Source organism: Dendrobium catenatum, unplaced genomic scaffold (genome assembly GCF_001605985.2).
Source record: "Dendrobium catenatum unplaced genomic scaffold, ASM160598v2 fragScaff_scaffold_659, whole genome shotgun sequence".
NCBI classification, from domain to species: Eukaryota; Viridiplantae; Streptophyta; class Magnoliopsida; order Asparagales; family Orchidaceae; genus Dendrobium; species Dendrobium catenatum.
In genome coordinates this window covers 135,608-156,584 of record NW_021319121.1, presented here as the reverse complement: position 1 = coordinate 156,584, position 20,977 = coordinate 135,608, and the positions used below count along the sequence as shown (strand labels likewise).

General features: G+C 34.2%; 1 protein-coding gene and 1 long non-coding RNA gene across 4 annotated transcripts; one reads left to right on the top strand and one right to left on the bottom strand.

Annotated features, from left to right (window-relative positions):
- Positions 1-4,718: 4,718 nt before the first annotated feature.
- Positions 4,719-19,944, top strand: LOC110093793. Of its 3 annotated transcripts, XR_003701019.1 has the most exons (4): positions 4,719-4,901; positions 10,354-10,550; positions 16,373-16,504; positions 19,508-19,944. It is a non-coding gene; the product is annotated as an uncharacterized LOC110093793 (long non-coding RNA). The 3 variants fall into 3 exon arrangements; XR_002302750.2 differs by lacking the exon at positions 19,508-19,944 and having other exon boundaries at positions 16,373-16,595; XR_002302749.2 differs by lacking the exons at positions 16,373-16,504; positions 19,508-19,944 and having other exon boundaries at positions 10,354-11,139.
- Positions 10,595-13,454, bottom strand: LOC110093792 (major pollen allergen Ole e 10-like). The gene is made up of 3 exons (XM_028695575.1): positions 13,294-13,454; positions 12,292-12,759; positions 10,595-11,205 (listed from the first exon to the last, which is right to left on the bottom strand). The coding sequence occupies exons 1-3, from the start codon at positions 13,349-13,351 to the stop codon at positions 11,171-11,173; spliced, it is 561 nt and encodes a 186-aa protein (XP_028551408.1). The 5' UTR covers positions 13,352-13,454; the 3' UTR covers positions 10,595-11,170.
- Positions 19,945-20,977: the final 1,033 nt, after the last annotated feature.

Below are 20,977 nucleotides of genomic sequence, written 5' to 3'. Positions count from 1 at the left end.
CAACCTGAGTTTGACCCGAATCGACCCGTTTAAGTTTAGGTCGGACTTCTCCAACTGCAGCCGCTGGCATTGCTGCCGTTCATTTGCTGCCACCGACTGGCGTCTGCCAGCGCCGAACCACACTTCTCCTCTAGCAGGCCTAGCCTAGACTAGCAAATGCGGAATACCCTGCCCGCACTTAGACGTCGAATCGTCGGACGGCTGTCATGGGCTCACATGATGCTCCGCCACTCACGCTCGTCGCTTGATGCCTCGACCAATCGACCACTATCTAGTTGTTAATTGGCCTCGGGTCCTCGATGGACAACGACTTGGCCGTTAGGGCAAGACGCCAAGGCCCACTCGTCAACTTGTGCTCATCGAAGGAACTGCAAGCAACAAGCCTGCACTCGCGAGTCGGGTTGGAGCAATCTACCCGACGATGGATTCAAACGGACAACAAAACTTAGTCGGGTTTACAGGTCGAGTCTGGTCAACCCGTAACCTGCGCGGGTCGGGTCCGGCTTGAAAATCACGACACATCTGTAAAACTACTTCGAGTTAACCCATTTACGCCCGGGTCAACTCGGATTTGATCCGAACTCGATCTGTTGACCCGAATTGACACCCCTAACATAAATCCTTTTTATTTTTCTATTAAGAGTCAAATTATCATTTAAATCTAATAAAAAATTAATTTATAATACATTTTGATTATCTTTAGATCCATCTTTATATTTTTTAACATAATTCGCATCTAAAACATCAACTCTTCAAGCAAAGTCATCATAAGGACGATATTTTATGCGACCAAATAATCTAAAATAACTCTCTAATCTTATATGCCACTGGAGCTACATTTAAGAGGCTATATTAATAAAAAATAAACCACACTATTTAAATTTAATTAATGTATTTAAAGTCTAAATAAATTATTATGTATATAGTTTTAATATTTATATACTTGTTTCGTTTGAGTTTGCTGAATGTTCGTATGATATCTATGCTAATTAAATTTGGCGTTTAATTTTTTAAAATTATTTTTGATAAATTTTGGCTTTGATTTTTGATTAGTGATAATCAAATTCAAATGATACATTCAAAATTGATAAGATTACTAACACAAGATTCACTCACATTTTATGTGTCAAGTTGATGAAAAATTATTAGGTGCGGAGTGTGGACCGTCCGCACAAGCACATGATACCCAGCAGTACCGAGTGGTACCTAGCTGGGTATCCTATAGTTGTGTGCGGACGGTTCTCCCCGTCCGCACTCCGCACCTAATAGTCTCTCCAAGATGATGACTAGCTAATTCAAGTTTCATTCATATTTAATTCTTCAAACTTGTTATTTAATGCTTCAATTATAAAAAGGGAATGAATTAATTGTCACAAAGTATCCCACGACCATAAACAAACAATGAGAAAGCAAAAAAAGAAGAGAGAAAGAGAAGAGAGAAGGGACATCAACATTAATGCTTTATTCCTTATGTGTAGCCATCATCTGCATAATATATGACTATCAATCATTAACCGACATAAAATAATATCTTTATCTTTATTTATATAAGATATAAATTTAAAATATACATCCTTTGAAGCTTGTTAAATATTTGATCTTTCTATGATCATGGTATAAGTGAATCTCATTGAATCTCATTTAATCCTTATACATAGCGTGTATAAACTTATACAAGTTTATACATGGTATATATAAGCATTTTACACACAATAAATAAGAATTGTATACACTATGTACATGATGTATAAGTATTACAAGTATTATACATAGTATGTAAAAGTTTATACATGCTGCGTACAAATATTTTATACACTATGTACAAGTTTTTACATGCAATGTACAAGTATTATACATAATATGTACAAGTTTATACATGCAATATATAAGTTTATACACACTATATATAAGTTTATACATACTATGTACAAGCATTATATACACTATTTATTTATTTGTAAACACTATATATAAGCATTATAAAAACTATGTTCAAGTTTATACATGTTATGTAAAGCACTATACACACTATGTACAAGTTTATACAAATATTATAAACTTCTACATAGTATGCACAAGTTTATAAATATTATAAATTTTGAATAAGTTTATATATATTATGTACAAGTTTATACACGCTAAGTATAAGGATTATATACATCATGTATAAGTTTATACACGCTATATACATAATTTTTACATACTATGTACAAGTTTATACATTCTATGTGTAAGGCTTATACATACTATGTATAAGTTTATAAAAGCTATATACATAATTTTTACACACTATGTGCAAGTTTATATACGCTATGTACAAGCATTATGCATGCTATATACAAGTATATTATACATGCTATGTATAAGTTTATACAAATATTGTACATATTATGACGAAGTTTATATGTGCTATTTATAAGCATTAAACACATTATGTATAAGTTTATATATATTATGTACAAGCATTTTACACACTATGTACACGTTATATACGAGCATTGCACACACTATATACATGAATTATACACATTATATAAAAGTTTATACAAGCATTCTACACTTCGTTCAATGCTACATACAAGTACTATACACATCATGTACATATTTATACACACTATGTACAAGCATTATACATACTATTCATAAGTATTATACACTATGAATAAATTATAAAAACTTTGTACAAATTTATACAAGCTATATATAAGCATTATAAATGTTATATACACCAAGGTCAAGTCAAGTTCGACCCGAACCCAATCCATTGATCCGAATTGGCACCCCTATAAATCTTTTTTCTCTTTCTATTAAGATTCAAATTCACATTTAAATTTAATAAAAAATAATAATTTCTAATACATTTTGATTAATTATCTTTAGATCCATCTCTACCTTTTTTACATTATTTGGATCTAAAACATCAACTCTCCTAACAAGGTCTTCAGAAGGCAGATACTTTATGTGATCAAATCATCTAAAATGACTCTCTCTAATCATATATGCCAGTCCTACATTTAAGAGGCTAGATATATATATATATATATATATACACGACATTATTTAAATTTAATTAATGTATTTAAAGTCTAAATACATTTTTATGTATATAGTTTTAATATTTATATACTTGTTTCATTTGAGTTCGTTGAATGTTCGTGTGATATCTATGCTAATTAAATTTGGCGTTTAAATTTTTTGAATTATTTTTGATAAATTTTGGGTTTTGATTTTTGATTAGTGATTATCAAATTCAAATGATACATTCAAAATTGATAAGATTACTAACGCAAGATTCACTTGCATTTAATGTGTCAAGATGATGACTAGCTAATTCAAGTTTCATTCATATTTAATTCTTCAAACTTGTTATTTAATGCTGCAATTATAAAAAGGGAATGAATTAATTGTCACAAAGTATCCCACGACCACAACCAAACAATGAGAAAGCAAAAAAATAAGAGACGAAGAGAAGAGAGAAGACATCAACATTAATGCTTTATTCTTTATGTGTAGCCATCATCTGAATAATATATGACTATCAATCATTAACCCACATAAAATAATATCTTTATCTTTATTTATATAAGATATAAATTTAAAATATAAAGCTTGTTAAATATTTGATCTTTCTATGATCATAGTATAAGTGAATCTCATTGAATCACATAAATTTTTGTCATTTGTTTTAAATTTTTGATATATTTATTCCCATATCATCATTTATTTATGCTCAAAATTAAATCAATATTCTAAAATCTATAACTCCCAAACATTTCTATATGAATAAAATTCATAAGAATTAGATTATCATTGTAACACCACATAATCTAAATTGAAAGAATTTCATCTGTTTATCTTTGGAATCAATAATCAGAGCTTAAAGAATTGCATCACATATAAGTTATATGAACAACATTGACATTAACTCTGATTCTTGATGTCAACATCAAGATTTATACAAAAAACTTGGCCTTTGGTCACCTTTCTTTAAAGAAGAATAGCCAAACATATAATAAATGATCTATTGAAGATAACTCTCATAACAAAAGGCTATTTCAACTTTCAACATAAAATTTGTTCTAGACAATTCATGTCGACTTTACTGCATCAACGTTTTTCAATTATGAGGAACGTATTTATTTGCAATCAATAATATACATTAGTGAAATCATTTTAATTGGACTAGGTTTCATGATTTTTTCAAATTTGCATTTTCTGCGTTAAACTCGGGAATGTATTTATTTGCAATCATTACGTCCGATCACTGATCGGACGTCCGGACATCCAATTCAGACTCGGCACGTCACCCAAATACATTGGAGTACACCGAACTCTAATGTATTTGGGTGATATGATGCGCCTAAATTGATATCTGGATGAATCCGAACACCGGATGTAATAATTTGCCCATCTCATGATGTGCCATGTGCTCACACTTCTGGTCTTCGCCGGGAAGTTGACTTTTACTATCGGCTCCGCATCTCCATGGGCTTCGCCCCAGACGGACAAATTATTGGGTCAGGTGACCGGATGAGAAAAATAAGTTCGGACATCCAATAAAAATTTGCTGCGTCAGCTTGCGCTTTTTGACTTGCGCTTTGGTTGCGCTTTAGTTGCGCTTTAGTTGCACTTTAGTTGCGTTTTAGTTGCGCTTTAGTTGCGCTAATTTTAAAATAATATTTTATTAATATCCGGACTCATCTATGCGTTCGGTCACTTGACCCTAGACGGGAGGTCATCTTCCCAGTCCTTCTGTGTTTCATTCTCCTTTAATCGGGAATGGATAGACTTCAGATTTATTCTTAATTTACTTCAGTTGATGGATTGATTGGTGATTTGAGAGTCAGTTTGGGCGACGGCGGAGGTTTGGTGGAAGCAAATGCGCGGCGACCTGCTTTTAGGTATTTTTTCCGTTCCTTACGTGTGAGTATGATGAGTTCCTCCTAAACTCTTTAATGCTTATATGTTGGTTGTTAATAGAGCTGAATTTTCAAGTTGTTTCAGTTTGGTTCTGGATGAGATCAACTCAAGTGATAATTGACCAGATCAAATCAACTTAATTGCTAGATTTAACAATATTAGATTATCTTTTGTACGATGGCGATTGAAGTTAATTCCCACAGACAAATCGTGGATTTAGTCTCCAAAGGGAAGACTATCCAAATATGTTTAGCCAACTCCTCATGCCTGGAAGATAAAATATAGAGTTTTTTTTTTTCTGGATTAGAAACTTATTCCTTATTTAGGTTTCATTTTGTAATTTTCTTGTTGTTTGCAAGTTCCGGTGAGGAGCTTTTGTTGTAAAAGTTGTTTGTAGGAGTTGCTGAATGGGAAACCTTTGATTTGGGGTTAAGCCTGCTGATGGACTGTTCTTGTTGAGTAGAAGTGGTTTTTCAGCTGCGATAAGATGCTCAAGAGAGTATTAGCCTCATTGGAAGTGAAAGATTAGTCAAGTTTCTAATATACTACTAGTGACCCTTAAGGTTCCTAACTATTGATTTGTTTGGATTTAACGAAAGAAGAAGAATAATAATTTTATTTGTTTACAATAAATTAATTAGAAAGAGGAAATATAAAAGGATATTGGGGAATGTTATAAGTAATTATATGTTGAGAAGTTTAAAATGAGGTTGAGATAGTATTGGATAAGGTGTTGAAAATAGTAGAGATAAATGAACTAAGATGACTATTTATTGGATGTGACTTAGAATAAGGTGTTGGAATTAGAAATATGAGAAATTCTTATCTTTCGAGATAGATCAATGAGAGAAATAAATTAGAATTCTTTAGTCGAGCCAAACTTAATGTGAATAAGATGACTATTTCTATCGATAAGATTGTTAAATAAGTTTTAGGAGAGTGTAAAATGGATCATAACTAATAAGGAGACTTTTGTGATGATTGAGGAGATACAAAATATTATTTAAAAAATGCATTTTTAAAGAAGGGTAGAATTTGAACACTACTAAATTTTATAATGATTATAAGAAAACTAATAATCTTGCAAAAAGTCAGTAAGCAAATACAAAGTTATAATTTTTTATGATTTATACAATAGACTTTATACTAAAAAGGAAGAAAAAAAAGATATATAAAGTAAATATGACAATGGCTAACAGATCTAGAGTTTTTGATCATGTTAAATGCATTTAAAGCAAAGATAATAAGATATTTGTTAAAGATGTATATATCAAGGAAAGATAGAGATGCAACTCTAAGAAATTACTAAATGAGAGTTTTAAGAAAAAAATATTTTATAAAAACATAATGAATAAAATAGCATTGATCCAAAAAGTGAAATGGATTCTCCGAAAAAGATGTATATATGTAAAGCCTTTGGTTCATATGAGATAACTATTATGATTTGGAGAATTATGGAAGATATTATAGTGGTTTGACCAACAAGTTCTTTTAATGAAATTATGATAACTAAGTGATTATCAAATGACTAGAGAATAATCATTTTGTCAATAATTAAGAACAAAGAGATGTTTAATATTATGCTATCTATAAATGAGTCAAATTAATGAGTTATATAATGAAGCTATGGAAGAGAATAAAGGAACATAAACTTGGAACAATTAATTCAATTAAAAAATAATTTGATTTCATAATAAAAAGATTAAGGCAATTGATGAAAAGTATAAAAAGAAGATAAATGATCTTTATAGATTTTTATTGATATCGATAAACCATATGATCAAATACCATGATAAAAGATTTGGTGGCATTAAATATTAAGGAAAAAAATGTATGTGTCAAAGGTGTGTTTACATATATATATATATATATGATAGGTCATTGATTAATATTATAAAAAGTTGTGAAGTGAACAAAAACTTTCAAATTATAATAGGATTACTTCAAGAATTGATATCAAGTCTATATCTTTTGGTATTGGTTATAGAGATGTTTATAAAAGATATTCACAGAGGTGATTTTTGCATATATCAAGTATAATCGATGAGATACTTGATGGAACAAGTGAAAAATTAGAGCATTGGAGAAAAATAACGTAGAATAAATTGAATAAAAAGTGAGTATTTTATATGTTGTTTTTATAGGCATGTTATTAACAATTATCAATTAATATTATTAGAGGATAAAATGATATACATGAAAGATATATTTAAGTATCATTGTTCTCTTATATAGAAGAATGAAAATATGGATGGAGATATAAATTTTAGAGCTAATATTGATTGGTTAAAATGGAAAAGTTTCTTATGAATATTATACAATAAAAGCCTATCATGGAGACTTCTTGATAAATTTTATAAAATTTTAGTTAGGTCAATAATGTTTTATGTGAAGAACTATGAAGGATTAGTTTTGTTTAGACATATACAACAAGAATGGAAAATGTACCATTTGATGGGTAGAAAAAAATTGTGTTGAAGGATTAAGAAGGAAAATAATTATACCTAAGAATGTAGGGTTGTTATACTCATACACAGGGGTGGAGCCATGCTGGGGGGCCATTGGGAGCATGTGCCCCCATTAGCCCTCCAGAAATTGAAGGAGAGCCAGACAAATAGCACAGTCAGTTGAAATGGTTTGGGCTTGCAGTGAAGGCTATCAGTGATAAAGGGGCTTGGCTTCTCGGGCGGTAGCGTCAATTGCGCATGATGGAGGTCGGCACCAAGATCAGCTTGGCGGTGTGAGCAGAGGAGAACAGGTGACGAGTGTTTTGAGGAAAAGGGAATATATTATATATGAGTATTTTAATATAAGTTAGATCATTATGAGCCTTTGAAAGCGCACCTCCATCTCCTGCACCTTCTATAACAATCAATTCACACTCATGATTAAAATTCTCTGCTCTCAGTCCTTTACTCTCATCTTTCGGCTGAGCTCACCTACACCGTCCATGCCATCTTGATTCAGGACTTTTACTGATGTTAAAAGCTAAGGCTATATATATATATAAACATAGAATATAAAATTTTAAGTTAACAAAATCAATATTATTAATTTTAATTGACCAAATAAATAAATTAGAGATGACTCGGAGAACTATAGACCTATAACTTCAAACATCAATATTGATAATTAATTACATTTTTGAATAATCACATGAATTTTATTATAAATTATTAGGAAGTGAGAAATTATGAGGTGCTATTAAATAGTAGATTTTAATGCTATAAGTAGCATGAATTGAGAGCGACTAAATGCACATATCAGATATAATCGATTGAAGGGTGGAAGAAACAGTAGAAAATAAACTTTGAGTAGTTCAATTTTTTTTAAAAAAAGTTCAGTGTATAATTATATTTTTCTAACTATTTTACTTATTAAAATTTTAAATACACATCAAGAGTAATTTGAAAATCATTAATTTGTGTCACCACTAATAAAAATGTCTAATTCCGCCCCTGCTCATACAAACTTGGATGAGAGGCATGATGAAACACACTAGAAGATTGTAATTTATAGTTTTTCAACTATTATTTTTGGTTAAAATTAGCCTTTTTTAATGCAAAATCAGAAAACACATTTAATTCACTCCAAACAATAATTAGAAGTCCTCCATAATCTGAAATTTTGCAAGAGGATTAAAATATAAAATTTAGTACAGATGTCATGAGGATTAATATATAATGATAACATTTTTTTATAAATAAATAACCTCAAGCTATAAAGCCTAATTCTATTTGATCACATCGAGTCTTAGCCATCACCGTCACCTCCATTTCATTTTCTCTGGTGCTATAGTTGCCACCTGCATGTTCTATTGCTCTTCCACTTGCACCTCATCGATAAATGAGATGGATTTTCCTCCTCCCAAATTCCTTTAGATTTTAATTTTTTTCTCTACTCGTTATGTCAACTTTTCCTCCTTGTTCATTCGAGTGAGATTCTATTCTCTAACTTTATGCCCACCTACATTGTTGTCGCAACATTGCTCCATTGACTTGTCCCCAAATCTTATCATCTATTTTATGCCCACATAGTAATGAATTAGATCAAACAAACGAGGAGACCTATAAGGTGCTAATTTAGTTGGTGACACCTATCATCCTAATCGAAAAGGTTGGAGTAACTGCAGTGGCAAATAAGATTAGAGAGAGTTGCCTTAGATGATTTGTTCATATAAAATATCAGCCTTCCAATGACTCTATTAGGAGAGTAGATGTATTAGATCCGGACTATGTTAAGAAAGGTAGAGTTATATCAAAAAATACTTAGTTAAAAAGTATTAGAAATGATCTTTTTTTATTAGATTTAAATGTGAATTTGAATTTTAAGAAGATACAATTTAGAAAAAGAATTCATGAACTAACCCCACTGATGCGGGCCTAGCTTGCCTCTAACTCAATTTTCCTTAGCATTTATTGAAGATCCCACTAAATCCCCTACATTGAGCTGCATAATGAATACTTATATTTATTGTAATGCATTGCTACCTGAGTACACTCATGTGTCCCATACCACACATTAATTGTCATAGTATAGAGCACACACCTTTGCTAGTTCGCCTACCACTCCTAAATGACCCCTACATGTCAGCAAGCCCACATTTGTTTCTTGTTTTTGCAATTAACTTTGCTCCAATGCAATTGTACCATCAATTTCCAACTTACTTTGTTATGTTGCCACATGATTCAACTTAACCAAGGCTCTGAATCCAACATTCCTTCTTACACTGACACATGCAATGCTCATTGTCCCTTCAATACCTTCACTAAAATGTTGCATGATTTATCGCCCACAACTTTCCTAGCTCCAATAGGCTTAATATTCAAGAAGCTATGAGCCAATGTGCTAAAAATCACTATAAATATCATCTCAATATGATTGATTAGGGGTTAGATGCTTGAGTCACACACATAATCACTAAAGTTAATTCTTGTCTTATCGTAGAATCAGAGTAACTATGCCATAATACTTTCTCTCCTCCTCTCATAAACTTCCAAATGTGTATCATCTCTTGTTTCTCTTGGAAAGACAAGTTTCCACCATCCAAATCAGTGGCGTGATAAATACCCCTTTTTAGTTTTATTGATCAAGTAAACTGGCACTAGCCTAAGCACAATTTAATGTCATTGTGGTTCCAAAATAGAGGTTAATCAAAACTTCTTAGATGTGGTTGGAAGATTTAAAAAAAAAACAACAAATTTAGTAGTAATACCTGGATTATTTATCTCATAAGGCGATGCTCAATGGGATGTTATTCATTTGTCATGAAACTTTCGTTGCTTGTTCAACAAACAGACATTAATTTTCCAAGGTATGTTTTAGAAAAGGACTGACCATCTCTCAACTCATATTTACCTTTCCATCTGCTTAATATTTTTTTTGTTTCAATTGGAATACTCACAAATCTTTATCTGCACGACTTTTGCGGAGATTTGCCGGTTTTCATTCTTCCAAATGGTTGGGGTGCCACGGTGGTCAACTAAAAGTGCCCATATATACAACGCTACATCAGCCTGAACCAAATCATCATGGACGGCTTTAGCAATATCAAATGCATTAGAATTGCCCGCTGGACTTGGTGAATCTTGTACCTTCTTGTCCTTGGTTTATGTGACGTTATAGAGGAGGTAAGGGCCTTCTGTCCCCCAAGGCATTCTGATTTCAGGCTAAATGAATCAAAACGTAATGATATTATATTGTGAAAATTTCAAAATATCTCAAAATGCCCAATATGTTCACTTCAAGTTTTCAATCCTGGAACAAAATGACTCTTAACGTAATTGCTTAACACTAAAAAAGAAAACTAGTAGCCAAAAGGAGGAGAAAATAATGCTATATTCTTCTAAGAAACTGTATATTGATGAAGTACTGGATTTATGTAACTATGTGTCATTGTTGACGACCATTTTCTTTGGCCATCTTTGTACTATCTGTTGTTGCACGAGTGAACCATAGTCATCAAACAAGTCTTTCCAAGTTCATGTAGCTCATCATCAACTCACTGACATTATTATGCCCAAAAAAGTGAGGCCTAGTTGTAAAGTTCCTAACATGGGATCCCTGCCAGAGGAATCTGGTGGAGATGATCCGAAGACTATTGATCCAGATGGGTTTGTTGTGTTGAGAACAGAATAGCTTGTACTGTACGGAGGCATCACAGACTCTTTTTTTAAATCTTGAATTAGTGCCTATAAGTAAAGTAAATATTCATCTCAAGAGTATGGATGTTTGATTATAAATTGAAAATTTACCTTGTTGAGGGATATTGACAGGTTGAAGTACCTGAATCAAAGGGAGAACAAATAACCCATCAGATTTAGTTCATGTTTTATTCTTGCATTCAGAGTATTTAGAAGTTTAGGACAGCTTTCTTTCTGATTTCTAAAATAGTTTTCTAGTACAAAAATTTAAGCTTCATTTGGGACAATTTTCTTACTATTTCTTAAAACAATTTTTTTAGTATAAAAACTTCTTGGACTAAAAAAATATAAAAAAATTTCAACTATAAAAATTTCTTGAACTAGCTTTATACTAAAAACTTGCTTTAGAAAACATTAAAAAAATTGTTCCAAACGAAACCTTAGTTGAAGAAATTTTTTATACTAAAAAGTTACTTTAAAAAATAGTAAAAAAATTATCCCAAATGGAAAAAATATACCAGGATGGTTTAATTTTGTACATAACCGGTATGCATAAATATGTTCATTTTGTATACAATGGAAACTTCAACTTTTTGTGCAGGCCAATTGGTAAATATGGTGAACTTCTTAAATGATATAGGTTAAGAGTTTGAAGGTCTCAGGAGTTGCAACCGTTATTTGCAATATCAGTAGCCATTAAAGTGCTTCCTAATTACAATGATATTGTATTCTATACTAAAGAAAGTTAGAACCTATGTTTCATGACAATCTGCATCAATGCTTTCCCTTTTACATTTTGATACTATGGAAACTAGTTTGAACATTACGTATTGTGTAGGAAAATTATATCTTCTAATCCAGGAAACTGACCCGTTGCAAAAACGGGTCGGCTTCGAGTCAGATCGAGCAGTGCCGGGTTAGTTTTAGGTTCGACTCAAATCCGATCCGTGACCCGAAATTAACACCCCTAATTGAAAGCAGGCATTTGAAGTTGTAACAGCTTTGTTGAAACATGGAGTATTGCAGCAGCAAAGGAATTAAAAAAAAAAAAGTAGGGTGTTTAACTAAATTGTATTGTGTAAAATTTGAAGTTTGAATGTCTGGATTTCTTCGCTCAAACAGTTTTGACTGTCAGAAGCTTTTTATTTTTTAAAATTTAGTATTCATCTGGTGGATACATTTCTCATTCAAAATCATATTTATAACAAGGATACTTGAAAAAACTTACTTGGATCAATATTTGTGATTATTGCGGTTCCCCCAAAATCACAGCTTGTAGGTATTGGGTTCTTTAGATAGTAGTCGTTGAATGCATAGGATGCGTGATTTCGTACTGTATCTGGGTTGAAGCAGCTTCCGCCAGGCTGAATTTGTGAACAATCTGCGCCACCATAGCCGCAGGCAAAATCCAGGGCAACCTGCAGTGGAGTTTCTGAAGCTGACTGGCTTGCAATGCACCAGCTCAGTCCTAATGATGTTGAGGGCATCCCCATGCTTGGATTCATTGTTGATGGAGTTATCATTGGAGTTGAAGGATTCGAATCTGTAGGTGTTGGATTATATGTCGGCCTTGTACTTGCAGTTGGGTTTGATGGATTGATGGCCGGAACTGTTGGAATTGGGGTGACAATATCGTGTTGAGGCATAGCGGTAGATATGTAACGACTTGAATCTTCTGGTTCTTTAGCCAAATTTCCTGCCACGTTGAAGCACTTGACTAGGTCAATTCTACTGAGAAAATCGATCAGCCAGGCCAAGCTCTGCTAAATGATTTTGAAAGGTTTCTCTGCTGCCATTACCATACTTGAAGGGAAGGGAAAGGAGAAGAACATTGGCAGAAAGAAAATATTGTAGTTTAGTAAGATTTGCCTTAAAGGTTGAGAAAATTTGCTCGAGAAGGGAGAAAAAGAACTCTTCCACGCTTCGACTTGAACATTAGTTGCTTAAGAAATAGAAGAAATTATTTGGCGCCGACGTTTGACGCACTGGCTAATAACAAAAAGTTACGTCCTCAGTTATTTTCACGTGGATCCAGAGTTTTTTTTTATTGGATGGCGGATGCTGCTTTGCATTGAACGGCGGCGACAGCTTTGAGTCCGCCGCCTGCTGTCTCCGCCGTCTGCAATCTGCAACGGTCGAATGGTTCCGCACAATTGCAACCTCGTGGAGCTTCAAGGTAATGAGTTCAGAAAACTACCAAGGCTTAATGGCGAAGCTTTGGAGGACTTACCTGATGAGAAGAGCAAATTCATGATGAAAACGAGGCGTCGGACGTGTCTGAGGCCCATCTCTCCTAAACAAAAATTTTCTTCTTTTGTTCCTTTCTTTCTTGCAGCTTGAATGTCACGCCTATATCTGAGCGCTGAGAGAGTTATTGTACCCGGTTTCTGGTTTCAGGATCCCAGATTTTTTCCCAAGCAAAACCAACAATAAAGTTGGAGTAAGGGAAACTAGGGACGTGAGGATGGGAGCTTGGAGGTGCACGCAGCTGATGATTGGGTGACGAAAAGTGGGTGAAGGAAAAGTTAGTGAGTAATCCAACTGCAGGAGATATATATATATATATATATATAATAAAAAATAATAATCATGTCCCCTTTCTTTAAAAAAGGCTAATTATCCAGCTATGTTATGCCTATAGTTAGGAAAATGAAGTATTTTGAAGCCCCGTTTTTTAAATTTTGAAAACATGTACTTAGTGAAAATTACAGGAGAAGAGATTTATGAATAATTCGATCATTATTAGATGAATTGTATACACTGTTTGTGGTATAACAGAGGCAACAACATTCATGAACAAATTAAGAATTTGGTAGGACTCCTCCCAATTATTAAAAATTATCTTCATAGCCTTCCACCGAGCATCTCAAACCTTATGTGGGAAATTTTTATGTTGAACTTAGCTTTCATTCGACCTATTATTTCCCTGAGTCTCATGTCCATCTGTTTTCTAATGATGGGTAGTATGTCGAAATTTATAAACTGCGAATTGCACTGATTATGCCTAGTTTTAAGAATTGGAGTGGCACATCGATATTGGTGCTTGATAGATGAGATTTTTCATATGCTGCCTAAACATTTACTAAGAGTGGAATGCAACCAACAAAGGCAATGAGACACCGAGCAATCATGCTTTGCACATACAACCGTAAATTTATTTCTATTTGATGCAATAACAACATACTGAATATTATTTTTAATTGATCATCCTTGAACGACAAATTGTAAATAAGACTTGTATGAAGCACATTCCTTCGATTAATTCGTGAGAAATTGAGAATTCATCCTCTACTACAACCCCGTTAGAGGCATACTCAAACTCAACATCCTGATCCCACTGTTGTGTAGATTATAAGTGTTGGCATAGTTATTATTGGCCATCATTACATCCTCAATGCCAACTGATCTCGAGGAGAAATTTTGAATGACATTACGAATATCTTCATTAACTATTGCGTCTCCATCATTAAAATCTTATAAAAGATCATTTGCATCATCAACATGTTGCTTGTTGGACCCACTACTCATAGTATTGTAATCATAATCAACATAAGTGATTGATTATTTTGAAGGGCCAGGATCTTCTTGCCTCTGTTGATTCTCAATATCAGTATATCACTACATTCAAATCCATTCATCTTTATTTATTAATCAATGAAAAATTAATATGTTTGACAATTAACTGTGTTATATGGAACTTGCTGTTCAATAGGATCTTCTTTTGGTTGGAGCCTTGAAATATCAATAAGCACATCAACTCTTTCACGTTGGCTCAAAGAATTATATATTTGGAAATTTCATGGATCAATATTATCTCCCATCAAACTTATCTCTTAAACTTCGACATACATGAAGAGAAATTCCACAACAACATAGCATAACAAAACTTCACACACCTTGCCATCTTCAACATGTGTATCAAAAAACTCATTGCCCAAAGGCGCTGGACAAACTAAGTTCATAGAAAACTTAGATGCATCATACTTGAGTGCTCTCATAATCCTTAACTTAAGTTGCTTTAAGTTGATGTTTTTTGGCCCTTGCAGATGATGATTTCTATCCTCATAATACATTGGCTTAAAATTTGCATCCAATTGTAATTCACCTCCATACATTAACATGAAAGTTGCTCATCATCCACTCATTATTGAACTCCCACGTTTCGCTAAGAAAGATCAAGAAACTGCTTACGTAATTATCAATTTATCATTGCCCCTAACCATATAAAGAAAAGCATGCTTCAATTCAACCAGAGAAAAGTTTGGGCATCTAGACGAATCATAAATTCATTCAACGAATCCCCACAAAAAATAAAAATAAAAACATAAAAATAAAAACTCATAAGTCAAAAATACTTGCTGCCTGCCCACTACAGTTGCCGCCTTGCCGGACGCCGTGTTGATTTTCTAGACCCGAACCAGACCCGCTTCGGGTTCAGGTCAACCCGACCCGCAGACTGACGCAGGATGCGGGACTGACGCGAGACGCGGATTGACGGGGGACCCGAACTGACGCCGGACGCGGGACATGGACTGACGTGCGACGCGGGCAGACGCCGGACGCGGGCAGACGCCGAACGCAGGATGCGGACTGACGCGGAATGCGGGCAGACGCGGGATGCAGGATGCGGGACGCGGACTGACTCCGGACACGGGCAAACCGGTTTATGTGTCATTCTGGGTCATTCCCGGGTCAACCCGAATTCGACCGGTTTTTCAAACGGGTCGGTTTTCTAGACCCAAATCCGACCTGGTTCGGATTCGGGTAAACCCAAACCTGAAATTTTCGGGTCGGGTTCAATATCTAGAGCTCTACCTGTATGCTTGTCCATCATAACTTTTCACATAGTTGATCTGAGGAGCTCTCTCTTTTCTGTACGTATTCCACTGTTTAACGAGCTAAAAATAGTCGAGATTAAAAAAAAGTGACGGCCACAACAGCCGCACTGAACCTTTTCTCAATTCCACTTTCCAAATTCTCCACTAGATCCTGATTATAATATAAAATAGCAAAGTGGAAAGAGTGCACTTGTCTCTTAGATGCTTGTGCTCTTTCGAGGCTTGACTTAGTTATAAATTTAAGGTTGCTTTGCTGCTTGCGTGGTCATGGAGGAAGTATTAGGAGTTGGATGTCTATGAACTTTGCGCCTAGTTGGTGAAGTCATCATCAATGTGTTAATCAAAAGTGTTTTTTTAGTTTTTTTTGGTGCTGAATTATTGGTTTGGTGAGCTATTTAAAACAAGTCATTATAGAAGAAAAAAAAAGTTATACTCGTTTTACATCTAACTGGAACATTGGCAACTCCTTAGGTACTGGCAGATCACCTTGGCTCCAGTGGGAAAGAAATTTCAAAGGAATTCAGTGTCCAGTTCAAAAAATGACTGTAATCATGGCATTCCAGTTTGGCAGCCAGCAAGATCATCAGAGGGAGAAATTATTATGTGCGAAGACCGGACGGCGAGAATCATTCGGATTTGCTACCCTTTTATTATCATTTTGTTGTGTTTTTGCTAATACTCATTAGAAGGCGGCCTTAATCGAAAGTTCTCTCTCGCTATCGGGAGGGGTAATTAACTATAGGGGCTTGCGCCTATAGGAAACCAGAACTCAGATCAAAAAGTCCTCACCAAATGAGGGCGAAATCTCTGGGTAGTGTCTTATCTAAAAACCCAATATGCCTTCTGAAAATTCCCCCGGGATCACACACCCCTAAAAAAAATTGGAATTTTTCGGAGCCCACAATTACTGAGTATTCTAACATAATATTCTTTACATAATATTCTTTCATAATACATTCATAAATACTAACATTTTTAGGAATACGAAGGTTAAAATAATAATTAAAATATCCATTTATAAATCCCATAGCCTGTTACAAAAGCTTGCTCGTGCATTTTGGAGCTGCACCAAATTTGTTCATCATCAATCTACTTATCTACTTGCTCTCTTTTCTCACAATCATCATTACAAACCAGTACTCTTTGTATAAGATAAAGGCCCACCACACTTTCGGTGGAGATAATTTCCAATGATATCTGGTTCGCGAGTATATATGATTACAGCTTAAATAGAAGTCGCTTTACGCTTCTCAATATAATCTTTCTCCGGACTGAAGACCAAAAAGATTAGCTTTGTCGTTCTTATCTTAGCCCAACTTTGCTGAAAGGAAGAGCGATTGGGATGGCCATAAACCCTTTGTAGGGTCGGCTCTTTGATTTCACAGAATCGTAATCATATGGGGTTAGTTGCAATAATATCCCTTTTTAAAGGTATTAATCAAAGCTGATTTCAAACGCAGCTCACTTTAATCTGTTGATCGAAAGTTTTGACTATCAATCAAAAGGTCTTAGATTTAGGTTTTACGTATATGATGTGTGTGAGTTTTATTTAGGCCTTCATTGACCTAAATGTTCAAAAAAAAAAATGATTTCAAAAGAAAAATTATATATAAGCTATTAACTTGATACTGTTAATTATAAAGGTTTAGATAGTTTGTTTTTCTTTCTTGATTAGAAATGAAAATTACAAACAAATGAACAAATGAAATTTCTTATATATATAATAGTAGAATTCAAGCTGGATGGATGAAGTGGAGGAATCCACCGGGCTTGTTATGTGATAGAAAACTAAGAAAGTACCATTAAAATTTAAGGAAAAATTCTATAAGATGGTGGTTAGACCTGCAATGTTTTATGGCGCATAATGTGGCCATTAAAAGAGAAGCACAATATTAGGTTAAGTGTAGCAGATATGAGGATGCTCAGGTGGGTGAGTGACTTTACTCTTAGAGACAATATACGAAATGAGCATATACATGAAAAGGTTAGAGTAGCTCTAGTGTCAGATAAGATTAGAGAGAGTCACCTTAGCTGGTTTTGTCACATAAAATGGCGGCCTTCCGATGACATAGTTAGGAGAGTAGATGTATTAGATTTAACCTATGTTGAGAAAGATAGAGGTAGACTTGAAAAGACTTTGTCTTTCTTTATTAGATCTAAATGAGAATTTGATTCTTAATAAGATACAATCGAGAAAAAGAATTCATGTAGTCGATCCCACATAGTGGGATAAAGGCTTGTTGTTGTTGTTTTTGTATATAATAGAGATTTTAATTATGTTCTAGAAGTGATTATACTTAACAAGCTTGTTATTTGTAAGATTATGGTTTAATTTTTAAGAATGAGGTATTTGGTGTTCTCATTTATGTTACACATGTAGATTTTTTAATCCATTATAGAGAATCATGACAATAAACTGATCTTGTTGACTGAATAAAGTGGATGCTGTAGGATGAAATTCTAACTGGGAAATCATTGAACACACTGCTCAAGTTATGAAATACCCCAAAATGGGGAGTTCGAGGGGCGAAGAATCCATCAGGCAACAGGTAGGAGAAAGAGCTTTAACTCTTCAAATTATACCTCGCCGAAAAGGACTTTCATGACTTCAGTCTGTACATTTATAACATTTTAGGGATTTACATTCATATCACATAATTTTTTATTGGGTGTCAATTTCGGGTCACTGGTTAGGTTCGAGTCGAACCCGAAATTGACCCGACACTATTCGGGTCAACCCCGACACTATTCGGGTCAACCCGAACCCGACACATTTTTACAAACGGGTCGATTTTTTAGACCCGAATCCGACCCGCTTCAGGTTTGGGTCAACCCGACACGACCCGAAAGCGAGATGTCGGACGTGGGTGGCAGGAAGCCAGTGGCCTGGATGCCTGGACCTGGACGCAGGCATGCGGGCAATCGCAGCAAGCTGAGCACGCTCGCACGCGGGCTTGGACGCTGACCTCGAGACCTAGACGTAGCACGCGACAACACACGACGATACGGGCAAGCGGGGCAGGAGCAGGCAGGCGCAGTCATGTGGCGGGCAGCCTAACGCAGGAAAGCGGGGGTGACGCGTGATTTCCCTCGGGCAGTGACAGTCACCGACAGTCACGCGGGCAACTCGGTCAGCGGGTCAATCCGGGTCATTTATGTGTTTCCAGGTCAACCCGATTTTTGAAACGGGCCGAAAACTCTAACCTGAACCCGAAATTTCCATGTCGTGTTAAGGTCGGCTTTTCCAATATTGACACCCCTAATTTTTTATATATTTATATATATAATATTTAAATCTTAATATTTATTTATATAACATCAAAATGTTTTAATCACGAGTCAAACATATAATTAATATTAATTTTTTTTGAAGCGAAATATATATTTTCATATTTATATTTTGATATACTAAGAAACTAAAATAGTATACAAATTTAAATGATAGATATGTAAATTTCTATTATATTTTTTGGGATTTGTGCAAATAGATGAAAAAACTATTTCCTTTAGCAGCAAGTTTATTAGTTTTTTTTTTTTTTTTAAAAACTAGTACAATCTACTAAAATATTATTACATTCTAATTTATTTAAGGTGTTATTGTTGCAGGTTTAATGAACGTTTACGATCTGGGAATGTGGTTATTTTGCATCAGAACAAGGAAGATCAACTTGAAAGAGGGTATATAATTGGGAAAATTATTCTGTGCGGAATCCGAACATGTTCGGAAGCGAATTCGGGCATGCCACATCACTGGGGCCCAGTGCATCTGGTGATATGGCACGTCTGGATTCATCTTTGAATACATTCAGATTTCGCACAAAATAATCTCTCATATAATTGATAGTAATATGGATGCATTTAATTTGGTGATCTTAAAGAATAATATATCCTGCTCGTTGGAAGCCTTTCTTGTACATAGCTCCATTTTGTATGTTGGAATTTCTTCTTAAGGAGGAAGCTTCTTGAGCTTCTTGGAAGAGACTGAGGCAGGGAAGGAAGAGGGGGAGAATATATTTTTAGGAGGAAAACATTTTAAAGCTTTATTCAATTTTCCTCATCTTTGTACAGAAAATTCAAACCTCTACTTATAATACTAAGAACCAAGTAAGATAAACCAAAGGAATAAATTAGTTAAAGTTGGACCAAAATACAACATTATATGATGCAAGTATGCATATGTTAAATCATGTTGGGAAGTAAATCACACAATCAAACAAAAAGAAAAGAAAATTAGAAAAAAAAATCAGGATTTAATGTAGAAAAATCTGAAACTAAGAAAAAATTTGGAGTCACATCATACCAACAAATTCACTATGAAAAATTATGAGAAATTGTACATAATTCTCTCACACTCTTTCATTATCTCTCTTCACTTCTCTCTATGTTCTACACTTTTTTTTTTAAGTATAAACTTTTCAATACACCAAAGGACGCAATCCTTTAAGTGAAATAAAAAAAATAGAAGAAAAATTGCTTAACCAGACTAGTAGCACAGAGGTTTGGAGCGTTGTGACTCTCCACTCTCTGTCTTTGAATCTGACATGGCATTGCAGTCAACAGTGCCGCTGCTCTGAGCTTTGGAGCACCGTAGAGCTCCACTCTCTATCTCCAAGTGAACACTTTAATGCCGTTGCGCTGCATTCTACCATGCTATACTACAACACTTATGCAGAAAAATGTAACTTTTATGTGCTATGCCCCAAAACCCAAGCAAGAGAAGCGCTGCCCCATCTTTATAGAAAACTCAAACCTCTACTTATAATACTAAGAACCAAGTAAGATAAAACGAAGGAATAAAACAGCTAAAGTTGAATCAAAATACAATATTATATGATGCAAGTATTCATATGTTAAATCATGTTGGGAAGTAAATCATACAATCAAACAAGAAGAAAAGAAAATTAGCAACAACAAAAAAACCAAGATTTATTGTGAAAAATCTGAAACCGAGAAAAAAATCGCAAAGCCACATCATACCAAGTAATTAACTATGAAAATTATGAGAAATTGTACAGATTTCTCTCACATTCTTTCATTCTTTCTCTTCACTTCTCTCTACGTTCTACACATTTTTTT